Raw genomic sequence first — 18,598 nt, forward strand, 5'->3', positions numbered from 1 at the left:
AGACCTTCCCTATGGAGCCACCAAAGAAGGAAAGCTGGGGATGTCTCATTCAGCCCCAAGAGAACAAAGAGGAAGAGGCCACAGCAGCCAACAAACGGTGACATTATTAGAAAGTATGTGAAATTTGAAAATACAACATGACAAATATTCCTACTTGGTTGGTGTAAGAGGCCAAAAATGTACCAGACAGGAAAGGGCGGTGGGGAATATCGAGGGAGGAAAGGCTGCACGAAAGAGAGAAGACCTGCTCAAAGACAATTATAATTCTTTTCCCTGAAAAATATTATCATTCACGCAAATTCATACAGACGCCCCTCTCCACTCTACATTAACTCACGCCACCATGAGCACCGCCTCCCTTCCAGGCTAGAGCTGTGGCCACACACACGTACACACAAACGCCCCACTGCTAAACCGCAAATCCTTATCACATATGCTAAGTAATAGCTAAACAAGCTGTAAAGAATTTTTGCTTTTCCATTCTTGTTGATTTAAATGCCAAGGTGCTTCTGAACAATCTTATAAATTTTAGAGCCTTGTTCTCACGACACCCACAAATACTTTAAACCAAATTTGTTTGGGTTCACAGAGAATGGGAACCGAAGTTATCAAAGGGAAGGCTTGTGGATTCAAAAAACTCCTAGGATCACAGCCACTCTTTTCCAACGTACAAGTTGAAGACAATCCAAGAAAGCTTAAGACCAACTGGGTGTGTGGAGGCTCGTGAAGTGAAAGGGAATTTAGGATTCATTAAATACTCTCATGGATAAAGACCTAACTATTTGCTCAGGTTTGGGGATCAGTGCTCAGAAGTCTGTTGTCCCATCCCCAATATGCTCCCCAGCAAAGTTTTCTCTCTTTGGCTGGCTCAATATTGACAGCATGCACAAAAGAAGGCTGATTGATTCTGAAATAAGTGTGTAGGCTGGGCAGGGCTGACGAGAGCCTGTGTGTTTCTTTGCCTTTCTTGCCCCCACATACCTCTTCATCTCCCACTCTAAATGTCCTTTCTTCCCAGGGGTTAAGAACAGAGGCTCTGGAGCCCAACTCTGGGACTGAATACGCTTTCTGACACTTAACTAGCTGTGGATCACCTTGAGAAGGTTATTTACTGCTTTGTGCCTCAGTTTCTTCAGTAGCCAGATGTAGAAAATTTGGCTTGTAAGCATGTAAGGTTGTGAGGGTGAAATGATTCATGCATGTCAAGCTCCTGAAGCAGTCCTGGCACGTGGTACATGTCCGGCAGTGTCAGCCCTATTGACCTTGTGGACTCTCTGACTCAAGTCTCCTGACCCCAACTGGTGGGAAGCTGCTTCTGGCTCACTTATAGCATTTATCGCACTGTCTAGAAAGCACCTATTTACCAGCCTGCCTCCCCCCAGACTGAGCAGGAATCACACCTTCTTTCTCATTATCTCTGCCCGCACCCAGTGTGATGCTTGGCACACACCAGATACTGCGTGCTTGAAGGGGTGGCCTAGTCTAACAAGGGGAGCATGGTACCTAAGGGCTGCTGCTTATGAAGAGCAATGGCAGTGCAGTAAAGCAAAGCTCCAGGTGGAATTCTGCAAAGAAACATAATTCACCCTTTTGGTGTATGATCAAGTCCTGGGATTTTTAATTTGTTTAAACTCATCTGCTTTAAAATCTTTCAAATAAGTTAACTTTTGTTTACATACTTGTCCTTCTTAAAGGCATAGAGAAGTAAGCCTAACAAAGCTAACCGAATCAATGCTTCTCTGGCCCCAGGAGACCAAAATTCTAGAAATATTTGTAAGCAACCTCATAAGGTTACATTTAATTATCAGTTGCACATAATGCATAATTATTAATTTTAAAGAATAACATCATTCCAAATATAAACAAGGGCATATCATCAACAGACCCAGGACAAGGCAGAAGTTACATTAGTGAGGCCTGGCTCCCCAGATGGACATTTCCCTTAAATGAAGAAGGGATAACAAGATGACCAGAAGACTAACCCTGGTCTCAGTTATCTGATTTGATCTCAGCTTCAAAAAACCTTCTGCTGAAAGTGCTTTTCTTGTGAAACATCCTGCTCAAAGGCAAGTCCCTGAGACATACAAACAGACAGACTGGCATGCATGTTTCCCACTCCAGACCAGTTAAGAGACTCAGGAAAAGTCAGAGCCTTTTTCTTGCATGATTTTTGTTACTCCCATATGAAACATCCATAGATATTTCTGTCTGATCACAGATGTCACTGTCAGGTCAGATTAATAAAAGCCATATTCTCCAGCTAAGCAGAAAGAAAAAGAATAAAGGAATTCCAATATACAAACACTTTGTAACAGAAAAGAACAGGTGAATTCACATTTTATGTTTCTGACCACACACATTTTTCACTTAGTTAAAAGAATTTGGGAAGATGATTCTAAGTTCATCTACTATTTAGAATAATGACGGCTAAGGAACCTCCTAGAAAACAATACTCTTTGTGGTGGGAAAACAGAACACCTGAATCAAATATTAAATGAAATGAGTTGCTTCAAGAGCCGAAGTAAAGATTCCCAAAAGGTTCAGCTGGTTTAGTTATACAAAAAGTAAACTGGGGAGCAGGCACCCAGGACCTTACTCACCACGATATCCTCAGGGAACGTGTCTGTGCTGAAGGAGCCATCATCAAACACGACCTCATAGAAGGTCTGAGTCGTCACAGCGATCACCCTGCAGCTGTAGTACCGGGTGTTGCGATGCTTCGTGATGACCGTCTGCCCCACAGCGATGTCATTCTCGCCAGCCTTGGACTTCTTAGGAAGGGGCAGAGAAAGAGGAGAGAAAAGAAACAGGAGAAAGAACAGAAAATAAAAGAAATATTTATTTAGAAAACATCATTGGTGTGGTCATGATATACACTTTTAATTGTTAAACCTTTTATTGGGAAGTAATTTCAAACAGAAGTTGCAAGAATATGAATAATACAAAAACATACATATACTCTTTGACCCTTTACTCAGGTTCATCTATTGTTAACATTTTGCCATTTCCCTTTTTTTGCCTATTCTCTATTTTACATATGTGTATATTTAAGTGTATATATATATATATATATATATATATATATATATATATATATATATATATATATATATAATTGTGTGTGTGTGTGTGCACTCCACAAACCATTTGAGAATAAGCTACATATAATCATGGGCTTTAACACCTAAATACATCAGTGTGTATTTTCTAAAAACAGGGATTTTCCTTTACATAACCACAGTACAGTTACTAACTTTAGTAAATTTAACATGGATGCCATACTTTAATCGACCATGCATATTCCAATTTTGTCAAGTGAGCCAATAACGATCTTTATGGCCCCCATCCTTTATGTACAGGATGCAGTCTTGAGTCACATACTGCATTTAGTTGCCAAGTCTCTTTGACCTCCTTTAATCTGGAACATTTCCACAGCCTTTCTTTGTCTTTTATGATCGTGATACTTTTGAAGGATACAGCTCTCCCTCCCCCTGCTTTTTCAGTACAGCATATGTCTGATGTTTCCTCATGACTAGATTCAGGTTATACATTCCTGGCCAGAATACCACTACCACAGAGACAATGTTGTATTCTTCTCAGGATATCACATCTGGAGGCACATGTTAGTCCACCTTTCAATGGTGATTTTAATTTTGATCCTGGTCAAAGAGTAGTCCAATTTCTTCATTTTGCAATGACTATTTTTCCCTTCCAACTAATAAGCAATCTGTGGGAGGGACTTTAACACCATGTAAATATCCTGCTCCTCCACATTTCTGCTTAGATTTAGCAACCACTGATGAGTCTGGCTTGATCCAATTTTACTATGATGATGATGATATGCTGATTTTTCCTGCTCCAGCACTCCCTCCACATTTACTAGTTGGCACCTGGCAGTTATTAAGCAAAAATCTCCTACCTTCCCCCCATCCATCCATCCATCCATCCATCCATCCATCCATCCATCATCAGTATGGAATTATTAATTCCTCCTCCTCACCTGTTTAGAATTCATACTATAATTAATAATTTTGGTGCTCAGATTATCCCAGATTTGGCCAATAGAAGCCTCTTCAATCTGTATTCCTGTGCCCCTTAAGATGTCTTTTTATTTCTTATCTCAGTTCCTTACTTTCTGGCCTAACAAGATGTGTCAAGATCATCTTGCCTCAGCCCTGGAATTAACATCTCCCTGAGGAGTGTGGTTCATTTTAAAGGGCAGTGATATTAGAGAATAAGATCCAGGTGCTTAGGTGTGCTTATTACTACAAAAGCACCTTTGTTTCTCGACCCTTTCAGAAGACAGAGCAAAGAAATACATGCATGTAGATATATGTGTGTGTATATGTATACATACACACACACACACACACACACACACTACAGGTATACATGCACATATGTATAACCATGAAAAACCATGGACTAGGTCTCAGAGTACATGTGCCATGCTATGGAAGCAGAAGGCTTCAGGATAAATGCTTCAGGAAATGCTTGGCAGAGTGCTGGGCTCAGAGTAAGTAGTCCAGAAATGTTAGCTTGCTGTATTTGGGGCTTTCTGTTTTGTTTGCTTGCTTGCTTTGTTTTATTTTTCAGAATAAGGCTGTTGCTCCCCTGTCAGGAACTCATACAAACTCCATTCCTGCCAGGCAGAGAGGGTAGCCAACATCTTACAAGGAAGTCTGCTCTCAAACATTCAGTCCCTTTTACTCCCCAGCTCCAAGTATCATTCATCACCCTTATTCTTTTGATGCCACAAGCTCTGACCCACTAGGGGGGCCCTGAATCAAGCACTTGGGAAGGTCCAGGACCTTTGCTAAATGGGCCCTAGAAGGCACAGTCTCATGATCCCCAAGATACCAACATTAGTCTGACATGTCACCCCTAACCTACAGAAAGCCAAGATTCATTAAACCCCAGTGTTTTCTGACAGCAGTATTTATAACATTACTGGGAAATAAAGTGTCATCAATTCAGAATCTTGGTTTAATTAGAGGTTTTACTTATTTTTTCCCTGAATTTCAAGAAAGGCTAAAACACCTTGCCGGAAACATATAAAGTGCTACGCTTAATCTTTTCCTTCTGGAAACCAAAGAAGAAATGCCCAGAGAGTTAATGATTCACTAATTCCTTCAACATTCATGTGTTGCCAGCCAGTGGACACCAAACACCTCCCCTGGTGCTGGGGACTCAAACAAAAACCACTAAGACTTGATTCCTGTTCCCTGGAACAGGCCCACAAAGATATGTGCCATAAAGTTATCTTACGGGTGGCATGATGCAAGACTGGTGATATTCTAGCATGCCATCTACAGCATGTCTTCATACGCACAGGCAGAATTAGGGGAGGAGAGCAATGAAGCACCAAGTAATGGGCATGAGCAAAAGCCCAGAAGCAGGAAACAGCCCATTCTGTTCTGGGAACTGCAAGAGATCTGCTGTTGTGTGGGAGGGGAAGCAGGGAGGAAGGAGAAGACTTTAGAAATGGCCTGGGGCCCAGAGGTCAGGCTATGGGGTAGAGGGGAATAGAGCAGCTCTTATGCCATCCTAAGGAGTCTATATATTACCCTGTGAACCTAAGTAAGCCACTGAGAGGACTAAGCATAGAAGAAAAATGATCCAGGTCTGTGTGGCTTTTAGGGGAGAAGGGGCATCTCCATGTGGGAGAGGAGGGCCTACAGACAAAGATGCTCATGACTTGGGCAGAGGGCCAACTGTCCTCCAAACGTGTTCCTAAGAGTCCCCTCCTTGTAGAGTGAGCTCTGCCATCTAGTTTCTCACATGCCTAACAAAACAAAAGGATATTTTCCTTCTTGAAATCATTCCCTACTGATTGCTAGGTTGGTTGGGAAATTTTTCTGTGCCTTTAGGTGTAGTTAGCTGTGTAAACTTTTTGACAAAGGACAAGAGCAAGAAGCCTGTAGTGATTTAGATGTACTTTGCTTGAAGTAGAAATCTTTAACAGCTAGGCCACAGTACCTGACATATGCCAAAATAATTCCCTAGTTTCCCACTTCATTCCTCTGCCCAACCCCTTTAAATATATCTAACCTTTCAAAGTAAGAGAACAACTTAGATGTAATAAATTCGAGTGAGGGCACAGTCTGCAGAGTTCTGTAACTCCAAAATTGGGCCCATGGCTACGGCTTAAGATTGTATCAGGGCTTCCCTGGTGGCACAGTGGTTAGGAATCCGCCTGCCAATGCAGGGGACACAGGTTTGAGCCCTGGTCCGGGAAGATCCCACATGCCGCGGAGCAACTACGCCTGTGCACCACAACTACTGAGCCTGTGCTCTAGAGCCCGCCAGCCACAACTACTGAGCCCACATGCCACAACTACTGAAACCCATGCGCCTAGAGCCCGTGCTCCACAACAAGACAAGCCACCGCAATGAGAAGCCTGCACACCGCAATGAAGAGTAGCCCCCGCTCACCACAACTAGAGAAAGCCTGCACTCAACAACGAAGATCCAATGCAGCCAAAAATAAAAAAAAAGATTGTATCAGTTACAACTGACCCTAGGAGGCGAAGGTCGCAACTTGTTTGGCTGAACACAGTGGTCCTTAGTGACCTGGATTAGGGCCAAAAAAAGCTTCACGTTGGCAGCATATTTTTGCATATGTTGTCCCTCTTTGTCAAACCACCTTAAAAGCACTCACAGTCAGAATTGCATGTACTGTATTTTACTATGATAATAGTTTCATTGTGTATATTTTATTAAAATTGGAATGCACCCGCTAAGGAAACAATGCTTTGGATTTGAATTATAAGCTCAGCTTCCTCCTAGCTGTGTGATCTTGGGGATGTTATATAACCTTTAGCAGCCTCAGTTTGCTCATCTGTAGAAGGGACAGTAAGACTTACATTAAAGGTTTCCTATAAGAGGAAGTATATAAAATGCATAGACTCATAGGCAGTTGGTTCTCAGCAACTGTTAACTGGCTTCGTTTTAAGAACTGAAGAACATATGTGAGAACCTAGCCCCAGGTTAATACACCACTCTTCCCTACCGTACCCCAGTAACTAGCATATACAACTGTGCAGCACCCTGGTTTCACATGACAAGGCTCAATCCAGCTCTAAATAATCACTGTCCTGCTCTTTATCTCATCCCCTTCTGACTCTAATTCTTGTCAAACAGGGGCACATAGCTATGGTTCTTAGGAAGGAAGGCATAAATAATGTGGTCTCCTCCCTCCACCCCCAAGGCTCTCAAAGCTTTTGTTTACAACTCTCTTAAGGCTCTGGTCAAATGTCACTTTCACTGACTATCCCTCCTATAACAGGGCAAAATCCACAGGTCAGTGCCAGGACCTCTTTGTCTTTTTATTTGTGGCACCCAGTACACTGCGTACAACACTGTTGCTGTCAGATGAACAATGAATGAATAAATGAATGAACAGGAAAAAACTAAATAAGTGAACTGTGATGAGGGGTAGAGACACATTTTTTAAATGGGAGAAGATTGATTCTAATTATTCACTGTCCAGAAAAGGGCAAAAAGAAACAAAGGGGAGTTTTAGGAAGAAGTTCCTCTTTCTTAGGGTGGGTAGACATGTATGTAGGTAAGGGGAGGAAATAAAGAAGGTTTATGTGAGATTCACAAGATCTGGAAAGTAGAAGCAGCCAGTCAAGGGAAAAGAAAAGTGACAAAGACTTGACAGAGAAAAGGTTGATTCTAGACCACAACCATTTTCTTCCTACTAGGACATGAAATTTATGCAAACTAGCTGGTTGGAAAGATGGCCAGCACACAAATTAAATATACAGCCTTCATCTAAATAAAAATTTTCATAAGCTTCAAGCATAACCATTTCATGGGGAGTACTAAAGAAAACAGATTTTTTTCATAATGTTACCTTAATATGATTTCTGATTTATTTTTGCAGGAAAAATTTATCGAAAAGCATATCCCATAACTGATTATACATCCTCAATAATATTTCCTTTCAGAAAAGCCTAAGAACCTATTGATGTTAAGAATGTCATTTCTGATCAGAGAAGACGGACATTATGCAAGGGGCTCCATCAGATAATAGAAGTGGCTATGGTTTTTTAAGATTAGTGCACAGGCTAAGGCTGGTGAAAGTCACATTTTCTTTAACATGCACTAAGCAGAAATCAACGAACAGTGGTTTAAGAAAAAACACAACTAAAAGAAAAGCTAGAACCAGTTCAAAATTCTGGGGATGTGAAAAAAAAATGTTAACTAAGAAAATGTTACAGACATTTCGCAAAAGCATCAAAGAGTCACTGGTACACATAACACAGATATGTTACCAACACATGTCCATACACATGAGTTAATTAAACTCTCCCAATAACTCTGTGAAGCAGTTGTTATTTTCATTAAACAGATGAAGTCACTGAAGTACAAGGTCAAGTGACTTTTCCAAGATCTCAGAGCTGGTGAGAGGCTGAAGTGGGGCCCAGAAGCAGATGCTCTCCCACCACAAGTGCCTTGGTATCATCAACCAGGAGAACACACGTGGAAAGAAATCAGAGGAGAAATAAAACTAACCAGGAAGTGAGACTAATGGAATTCAAGCAGTTCTCAGAGAAGTTACACTTCTTTCTTTTCTAACTGACTTATTGAGTTAGAACCTCCTCTGTTCTACATACCTTTTGAGGCACTTCATTTAATCTCCCCAGTATAATCACAGAGATGAATGAGCAACTTGGATTTGGAGTCTATCTGAAGATGAAAAGTGCAGAATGTATAATTGCATATGCTCTCAGTTTTCCTATGTGTACACACATGACACGCATACACACTGCAGTAAATTGCAAAAATGCTCACATACCTTCACACCTTCCTCTTTCCACATCCTTTGAAATGTGAGTTTGAAGCTCCTCCCCTCTAGAGCTGGAGTCTATTTCCCCAACCCTCAAATCTGAGCTAGGCTTGTGGCTTAGCCTGCTTTGACCAAAAGAATACAGCAGAAGTAACAGTGTGCAAATGCAAAGCCTCTTGCACACTTCTGCTGTCTCCCTAGGGACCCCAGATTCTGTCATGTGAACAAATTCAAGTTATCCTGCTGGCAGATTAGAGACCATATTGACCAAAGCTGAGGCCCTACACATGAGAGAACCCAGCCAGAAGAAGGCAAGCTGTTCTGCATCTCACCACAGACAGATGAGGCAACCAGCCTGAAACAGAAGAAACACCCAACTGAGCCCAGCCTTAACTTCTGACCTACAGAATTAGCAGCTAAAGAGTTGTCATTGTTTTAAGCCACTAACTTTTGGGATGGTTTGTCACATACACAACTTAGAAAAAAGAATACAGTGACCCTTGAAAAATGCAGGAGTTAGGAGCGTCAACCACCCCACGGCCTTGCACAGTTAAAAACCCACATGTAACTTTACAGTCGGCACTCCATATCCATGAATTAAATCAATCAATCAAGGACTGTATAGAATTCAGTATGTATTTATGGGAAAGAATCCACATATAAGTGGACCCACACAGTTTAAACCCATGTTGTTCAAGGTTAAATGTACTAAGAAAATAATATACTAAACTGTTAGCTATATACAATGCTAAGTAATGGAATTTTGTCTATTTGATTCTTTATGTACTTCTGTGTACTTTCCATTATACACAGTTGACCCTTGAACACAGGGGTAAGGGGCACCTTGATCCCCTTCACAGTGAAAATATCTGCATAGCACTTTCTCTGACTCAAAAACAAAAGAACTAGTACATGACTCAACCAAGGGCAGGAAGCTGAAACAGTTTGAGTGGAATCAGGACTCTTTTGATGCCACATACTGCGAACTCTAATCAAACACAAATTTCCTCCACACTTAGTTAATTTAAAGATCTAAAAAATGAAAATACAGGTACTATATATTTTTTAAAAAATCCACACATAAGTGGACCTGTGCAGTTCAAAGCCATGGTGTTCAAGAGTCAACTGTATTTCTTTAATTATTATCACCACAGCCTTCTGACCACCTGAACCAAGCCTAAAGGAGCCAGGAAGCCCAGATGTACATGTGCTCATAAGGCCATTGAGAACGGAATGTTTGCTGCCATAGACCCCCTCGGTTAACTTGTGAGCCTGTGGATCCCTACTCAGAATAATGTGTTTTTTTGTTTTTTTGTGGTACACGGGCCTCTCACTGCTGTGGCCTCTCCTGTTGTGGAGCACAGGCTCCAGAAGCGCAGGCTCAGTGGCCATGGCTCACGGGCCCAGCCGCTCCGCGGCATGTGGGATCTTCCCAGACCCGGGCACGAACCCATGTCCCCTGCATCGGCAGGTGGACTCTCAACCACTGCGCTACCAGGGAAGCCCAGAATAATGTTTTTAAATCCATAAAATAAAACAAGATTATTCTCCCCCACCAAAAAAAATTATATTGAAATAATATTGAAAAAACAAATTTGTGGCATAATATCTATACTTCTTTAATAATGTATTAAATATTAATACCTAGTGGCAGGTCAAACAACTATTAATATCCTAATTTCAAAGTTACAATGGGAATCCTGCAGCCTGTGGAATAAAAACCACATTCACAGAAAGACAGACAAGATGAAAAGGTACAGGGTTATGTACCAGATGAAGGAACAAGATAAAACCCCAGAAGAACAACTAAATGAAGTGGAGACAGGCAACCTTCCAGAAAAAGATTTCAGAATAATGATAGTGAAGGTGATCCAGGACCTTGGAAAAAGAATGGAGGCAAAGATCGAGAAGATGCAAGAAATGTTTAACAGAGACCTAAAAGAATTAAAGAACAAACAAACAGAGATAAACAACACAGTAACTGAAATGAAAACTACACTAGAAGGAATCAATAGCAGAATAACTGAGGCAGAAGAACGGATAAGTGACCAGGAAGACAGAATGGTGGAATTCACTGCTGCAGAACAGAATAAAGAAAAAAGAATGAAAAGAAATGAAGACAGCCTAAGAGACCCCTGGGACAACATTAAACACAAAAACATTCGCACTATAGGGGTCGCAGAAGGAGAAGAGAGAGAGAAAGGACCCGAGAAAATATTTGAAGAGATTATAGTTGAAAACTTCCCTAACATGGGAAAGGAAATAGCCACCCAAGTCCAGGAAGCGCAGAGAGTCTCATACAGGATAAACCCAAGGAGAAACATGCTGAGACACATAGTAATCAAATTGGCAAAAATTAAAGGCAAAGAAAAATTATTGAAAGCAGCAAGGGAACAATGACAAATAACATACAAGGGAACTCCCATAAGGTTAACAGCTGATTTCTCAGCAGAAACTCTACAAGCCAGAAGGGCGTGGCATGATATACTTAAGGTGATGGAAGAACCTACAACCAAGATTACTCTACCTGGAAAGAATCTCATTCAGATTCGATGGAGAAATCAAAAGCTTTACAGACAAACAAAAGCTAAGAGAATTCAGCACTACCAAACCAGCTCTACAACAAATGCTAAAGGAAATTCTCTAAGTGGGAAACACAAGAGAAGAAAAGGACCTACAAAAACAAACCCAAAACAATTAACAAAATGGTCACAGGAACATACATATCGATAATTACCATAAATGTGAATGGATTAAATGCTCCAGCCAAAAGACACAGGCTTGCTGAATGGATACAAAAATAAGACCCATATATATGCTGTCTACAAGAGACCCACTTCAGACCTAGGGACATATACAGACTGAAAGTGAGGGGATGGAAAAAGATATTCTATGCAAATGGAAATCCAAAGAAAGCTGCAGTAGCAATACTCATATCAGATAAAATAGACTTTAAAGAATGTTACAAGAGACATAATGATCTACATAATGATCAAGGGATCAATCAAAGAAGAAGATGTAACAATTATAAACATATATACACCCAACATAGGAGCACCTCAATACATAAGGCAACTGCTAACAGCTATAAAAGAGGAAATTGACAGTAACAAAATAATAGTGGGGGACTTTAACACCTCACTTACACCAATGGACAGATCATCCAAAGTGAAAAAAAGGAAAGAGAAGCTTTAAATGACACAATAGACCAGATAGATTTAATTGATATTTATAGGATATTCCATCCAAAAACAGAAGATTACACTTTCCTCTCAAGTGCACATGAAACATTCTCCAGGATAGATCACATCTTGGGTCACAAATCAAGCCTCAGTAATTTAAGAAAACTGAAATCATATCAAGCATCTTTTCTGACCACAACGCTATGAGATTAGAAATGAATTACAGGGAAAAAAGCATAAAAAACACAAACACATGGAGGCTAAACTATATGTTACTAAATAACCAAGAAATCACTGAAGAAATCAAAGAGGAAATCAAAAAATACCTAGAGACAAAAGACAATGAAAACTCGATGATCCAAAACCTATGGGATGCAGCAAAAGCAGTTCTCAGAGGGAAGTTTATAGTTATATAAGCCTACCTCAAGAAACAAGAAAAATCTCAAATAAACAATCTAACCTTACACCTAAAGGAACTAGAGAAAGAACAAACAAAACCCAAAGTTAGTAGAAGGAAAGAAATCATAAAGATCAGAGCAGAAATAAATGAAATAGAAACAAAGAAAACAATAGCAAAGATCAATAAAAGTAAAAGCTGGTTCTTTGAGAAGATAAACAAAATTGATAAACCATTAGCCAGACTCATTAAGAAAAAGAGGGAGAGGACTCAAATCAATAAAATTAGAAATGAAAGAGGAGAAGTTACAACAGACACTACAGAAACACAAAGCATCCAAAGAGACTACTACAAGCAACTCTATGCCAATAAAATGGACAACCTGGAAGAAATGGACAAATTCTTAGAAAGGTATAGCCTTCCAAGACTGAACCAGGAAGAAATAGAAAATATGAACAGACCAATCACAAGTAATGAAATTGAAACTGGGATTAAAAATCTTCCAACAAACAAAAGTCCAGGACCCGATGGCACACAGGTGAATTCTATCGAACATTTAGAGAAGAGCTAACACCTATCCTTCTCAAACTCTTCCAAAAATTGCGGAGAAGGAACACTGCCAAACACATTCTATGAGGCCACCATCACCCTGATACCAAAACCAGACAAAGATACTACAAAAAAAGAAAATTACAGAACAATATCACTGATGAATATAGACGCAAAAATCCTCAACAAAATACTAGCAAACAGAATCCAACAACACATGAAAAGGATCATACACCATGATAAAGTGGGATTTACCCCAGGGATGCAAGGATTCTTCAATATACACAAATCAATCAATGTGATACACCATATTAACAAATTGAACAAGAAAAACCATATGATCATCTCAATAGATGCAGAAAAAGCTTTTCACAAAATTCAACACCCATTTATAATAAAAACTCTCCAGAAAGTGGGCATAGAGGGAACCCAGCTCAACATAATAAAGGCCATATACAACAAACCCACAGCACACATCATTCTCAATGGTGAAAAACTGAAAGCATTTCCTCTAAGATCTGGAATAAGACACTCTCACCACTATTATTCCACATAGTTTTGGAAGTTCTAGCCATGGCAATCAGGGGAAAAAAAGAAATAAAAGGAATACATTTGGAAAAGGAGAAGTAAAACCGTCACTGCTTGCAGATGACATGATACTATACATAGAGAATCCTAAAGATGCCACCAGAAAACTACTAGAGCTAATCAATGAATTTGGTAAAGTAGCAGGATACGAAATTAATGCACAGAAATCTCTTGCATTCCTATATACTAATGATGAAAAATCTGAAAGAGAAATTAAGGAAACACTCCCATTTACCATTGCAACAAAAAGAATAAAATACCTAGGAATAAACCTACCTAGGGAGACAAAAGACCTGTATGCAGAAAACTATAAGACACTGATGAAAGAAATTAAAGATGATACAAACAGATGGAGAGATGTACCATGTTTTTGGATTGGAAGAATCAATATTGTGAAAATGACTATACTACCCAAAGCAATCTACAGATTCAGTGCAATCCCTATCAAATTACCAATGGCATTTTTTATGGAACTAGAACAAAAAATCTTAAAATTTGTATGGAGACACAAAAGACCCTGAATAGCCAAAGCAGTCTTGAGGGAAAAAAAAGGAGCTAGAGGAATCAGACTCCCTGACTTCAGACTATACTACAAAACTACAGTAATCAAGACAGTATGGTACTGCCACAAACACAGAAATATAGATCAATGGAACAAGATAAAAGCCCAGAGATAAACCCATGCACCTATAGTCAACTAATCTATGACAAAGGAGGCAAGGATATACAATGGAGAAAAGACAGTCTCTTCAATAAGTGGTGCTGGGAAAACTGGACAGCTACATGTAAAAGAATGAAATTAGAACACTCTCTACACCATACACAAACATAAACTCAAAATGGATTAGGGATCTAAATGTAAGACTGGACACTATAAAACTCTTAGAGGAAAACATAGGAAGAACACTCTTTGACATAAATCACAGCAAGATCTTTTTTGATCCACCTCCTACAGCAACAGAAATAAAAACAAAAATAAACAAATGGGACCTAATGAAACTTAAAAGCTTTTGCACCATAAAGGAAACCATAAACAAGACGAAAAGACAACCCTCAGAATGGGAGAAAATATTTGCAAACGAATCAACAGACAAACGATTAATATCCAAAATATATAAACAGCTCATACATCTCAATATTAAAAAAACAAATAACCCAATCCAAAAATAGGCAGAAGGCCTAAACCGACATTTCTCCAAAGAAGATATACAGATGGCCAAGAAGCACATGAAAAGCTGCTCAACATCACTAATTATTAGAGAAATGCAAATCAAAACTACAATGAGGTATCACCTCACACCAGTTAGAATGGGCATCATCAGAAAATCTACAAACAACAAATGCTGGAGAGGGTGTGGAGAAAAGGGAACCCTCTTGCACTGTTGGTGTTGGGAATGTAAATTGATACAGCCACTATGGAGAACAGTATGGAGGTTCCTTAAAAAACTAAAAATAGAATTACCATATGACCCAGCAATCCCACTACTGGGAATATACCCAGAGAAAACCATAATTCAGAAAGACACATGCACCCCAATGTTTATTGCAGCACTATTTACAATAGCCAGGTCATGGAAGCAACCTAACTGCCCATCGACAGATGAATGGATAAAGAAGTTGTGGTACATATATACAATGGAGTATTACTCAGCCATAAAAAGGAATGAAATTGGGTCATTTGTTGAGACATGGATGGATCTAGAGACTGTCCTACAGAGTGAAGTAAGTCAGAAAGAGAAAAACAAATATCGTATATTAACGCATATATGTGGAGCCTAGAAAAATGGTATAGATGAACCAGTATGCAGCGCAGAAACAGAGACACAGATGTAGAGAACAAACGTATGGACACCAAGGGGGGAAAGAGGCAGGGGGTGGGGTTGGTGGTGTGATGAATTGGGAGATTGGGATTGACATGTATACACTGATGTGTATAAAATGGATGACTAATAAGAACCTGCTGTATAAAAAAATAAAAATAATAGATAACTAATAAGAACCTGCTGTATAAAAAAAAGTTACAATGGGCATAGTAATATTTTGAGATCTCTCTTACAATGGTAATGTGATTTCTATTGTGGACAGAGTCACAGGAACTGCTAATGCCACCTTTGCTTATGCTCAAAACTGACAGAACTGTTAAATTCTAGCTGGAATTTAGAAAGAAAATTGCTATTTTTTCCCTCATGCTCTAACAGACAAATTTTTCTTGATACTAAATTGTTAAAAAGATTTTATCACCAGGAACATTTAAAGGCACAGCACTCAACCTTGTAACAACAGTCTTTATAAAAATCACAACAATGTTATTTACGTCTGGTGCTTGTACATACTGTCAATAAATGGACATAGTAATGAAATGAAACTCAATGAAGGCACCTCTGTGAAGGGTGAAGTTATAGAGGCTAAAGTGGGTAATTTTGGGGTGACCTAAACTGAAACAGGAATCTAACTTAAGCACTGAGATTGGAATATGTACTGCATCCTCAAATATCATTTCTCCCCAGTGACTTTTTGACAGAGAACAGAGAGGAGTTTAGTTCAAACATGACCTCTAAAGTGAGGGCTCAGAGAGTTCTGTGTGGTAGAGGAAGGAATATTTCTATGCTTTGTAAGATGTGTCTTCTCTTATTGGACCTGTGAAGGCCGATGTGCATTCATACCCTGAAGGAGAATCACCCACCATCTGATGAGATGAGTCATGGGTAGAGATGTCATCTTAGGAAAATCCCTGAGTGGATTCTCCATCTGTAATAATGATGTTAATAAAGGGTGCAAATCCAAATACGATAGTATATGTAGAGGCTCACAGGTATATCCATCATTCATTCAGCAAGGCTGGAGAGTTGCAGGAGAAAGCTAAGCAACTTATCCAATGAACAGGCCAAAAAGCACATTTCCATGTATATCCAATAACCCTTTTGGCCTTCTCAAATTTATTATTCTCCATAATTTCTATGAATTAATAAACTGAGATATTATTGTATTTTTTCAAGGTATCCATTTTATTAAAAAATCCTAGAGGTATTAGAGTAAATAAATTAATACAAACTATTATTCTTTTACCAAACTTACGCAGCAAAAATCACTCATCTAAATTTGCCCTGTAATAATGAAAGCTTTCTTTACAAAATTACGAGAGCTAGGTAAAAATATCTTACCCAGAAAAACCTAAATCCCTGGGGCTTCATGAAGAAACAATTGCTCTTACAGCACAAATGCACATGCAGGCTCATAAAAATGTCACAAGTATTTAATTTTCGACATGTCTGTTTGTTCACGTGTACTTTATTTCTTGTGGGTTTTTAAGTACAAACATATAATACAGTGGGAAATGGTGGTAAGCAATTTCCCAGCAGATTTAAGGTCTTATTCAATTTAACACCTATAGAAGTATAACTAACAGGCTGCAGAAGATACTGAGAAGAAAAAAAATGAATTCTTTTCCATGTGGGTCATTAGCTCACCTCAGAGGTGGTGGTCTTATTCAGGAGCTAAGTGAAGGGGACTGGGATGGGAGAAGCATCTTCAGATGCTTCACTGTGTTAATGTAGGAAAATGTAGGAAACTCTCAACAGGTAGGCACCACCTGCTTTCTATTCTGAATAGTTTTCAGCAAACATACTTCATAAAGAGCAGACAGGAAAGACCTGATGTGAGCTCTTGCTAACTCATTTCCAATCTCATTACTTGTAAGAGAACGTGTGAGTCCCTGGATGCCTGGCACTAGAAGCTCTGCTTTGGGCTTTTATATTTCAGATGCTCTTCAGGCCTCTTGGGTAGTAACAGTAAAATGGGGGCAGGGACCCTATAGATTCAACAAAATCTCAATCATTCACAGCAGTTGTGTGTGTGTTTAGAAATCAACAAGCTGATTTTTAAATTTATGTGAAAAGGCAAAGAACCTAAAATATACAAACAATGCTGGAATGAATTACAATTTAGGGGAAATGAGGAGGGAAAGCATTCATTCATTCATTTTATAAGGTAATGTAATTTTTAAAAATTGCCTCAGATGGGACATTTTCAACAGAGAGAAGCAAGGGACATGGGGCATTACTATATGGTATTCCTTACCCATAAGGATTTTTGAATCTCAATTACAGCAGGTGAATGGGTAAAAAATAGCTAAAATAGATGCAAAGATTTTCTTAACAAGGTGGCCCAAAGCAAAACAGACTAATTAAAGGGCTTAGCAGTTTTTCTGTGTCACCAAGAAGGAAGCCCAGGCAAATAATAAAACCATGTAAACTAATTCAAGGCATGGTCTCAAACTGGAAAAGTGAAGCCAAATCAGCACCATCTAAATGACACACCATGTGCTCTGACTTTGAAGAAAGGGAGGTTCTGTAACTTTAATGACTGCTGAACCTCTCTGAAGTTCCTTTTCATCATCTGTAAAATGGATACAATTAGAACACCTGCAACAGAGGGTTACTGTGTGGACCAAATGAGACAATGTACTATTGGGTTGGCCAAAATGTTCCTTCAGTTTTTAAGTAAAAATAAAAGACACATTTTTTCATTTTCACCAAGAACTTTACTGAACAATGTATTCACCGTTTTGTTCCACTATCTTCTGCCATTTTTCAGGCAGCTTCATAATTCCATCTTCCCAACACTTTTTATCTTTTTGAGCAAATAACTGTTCCAGGCACCTTTTACAGTCTTCCAGGGAACTGAAATTTCTTCCATTAAGAGAATTTTGTAAAGGCTGAAATAAATGGAAATCCGAAGGTGCAAAGCCTGGTGATTACGGCAGATGAGTCAGAACTTCCCAGCCAAGCTGTAATAGTTTTTGCCTGGTCATCAAAGAAACATGCAGGCTTGCGCTATCCTGATGGAAGAGTATGCGTTTTCTGTTGACTAATTCTGGATGCTTTTCAGCGAGTGCTGCTTTCACTTGGTGTAATTGGGAGCAGTACTTGTTGTAATTAATCATTTGGTTTTCGGGAAGGAGCTTGTAATAGAGGACTCCCTTCCAATCCCACCATATACACAACATCACCTTCTCTGGATGAAGACAGGCCTTTGGTGTGGTTGGTGGTGGTTCATTTCACTTGCCCCATGATCTCTTCCATTCCA

General features: G+C 39.4%; 1 protein-coding gene across 1 annotated transcript in view; it reads right to left on the bottom strand.

Moving 5' to 3' along the window:
• Window positions 1-18,598, bottom strand: part of KDM4C (lysine demethylase 4C) — a 424,529-nt gene that overhangs the window by 54,224 nt on the left and 351,707 nt on the right. The window contains exon 20 of the mRNA XM_079705780.1: window positions 2,601-2,771. Within this exon, the coding sequence (XP_079561906.1) occupies window positions 2,601-2,771 (171 nt within the window). The remainder of the gene's footprint in view (window positions 1-2,600; window positions 2,772-18,598) is intronic.

The sequence above is a fragment of the Hyperoodon ampullatus genome (genome assembly GCF_949752795.1).
Source record: "Hyperoodon ampullatus genome assembly, chromosome: 6".
In the NCBI taxonomy this organism is placed as follows: domain Eukaryota; kingdom Metazoa; phylum Chordata; class Mammalia; order Artiodactyla; family Ziphiidae; genus Hyperoodon; species Hyperoodon ampullatus.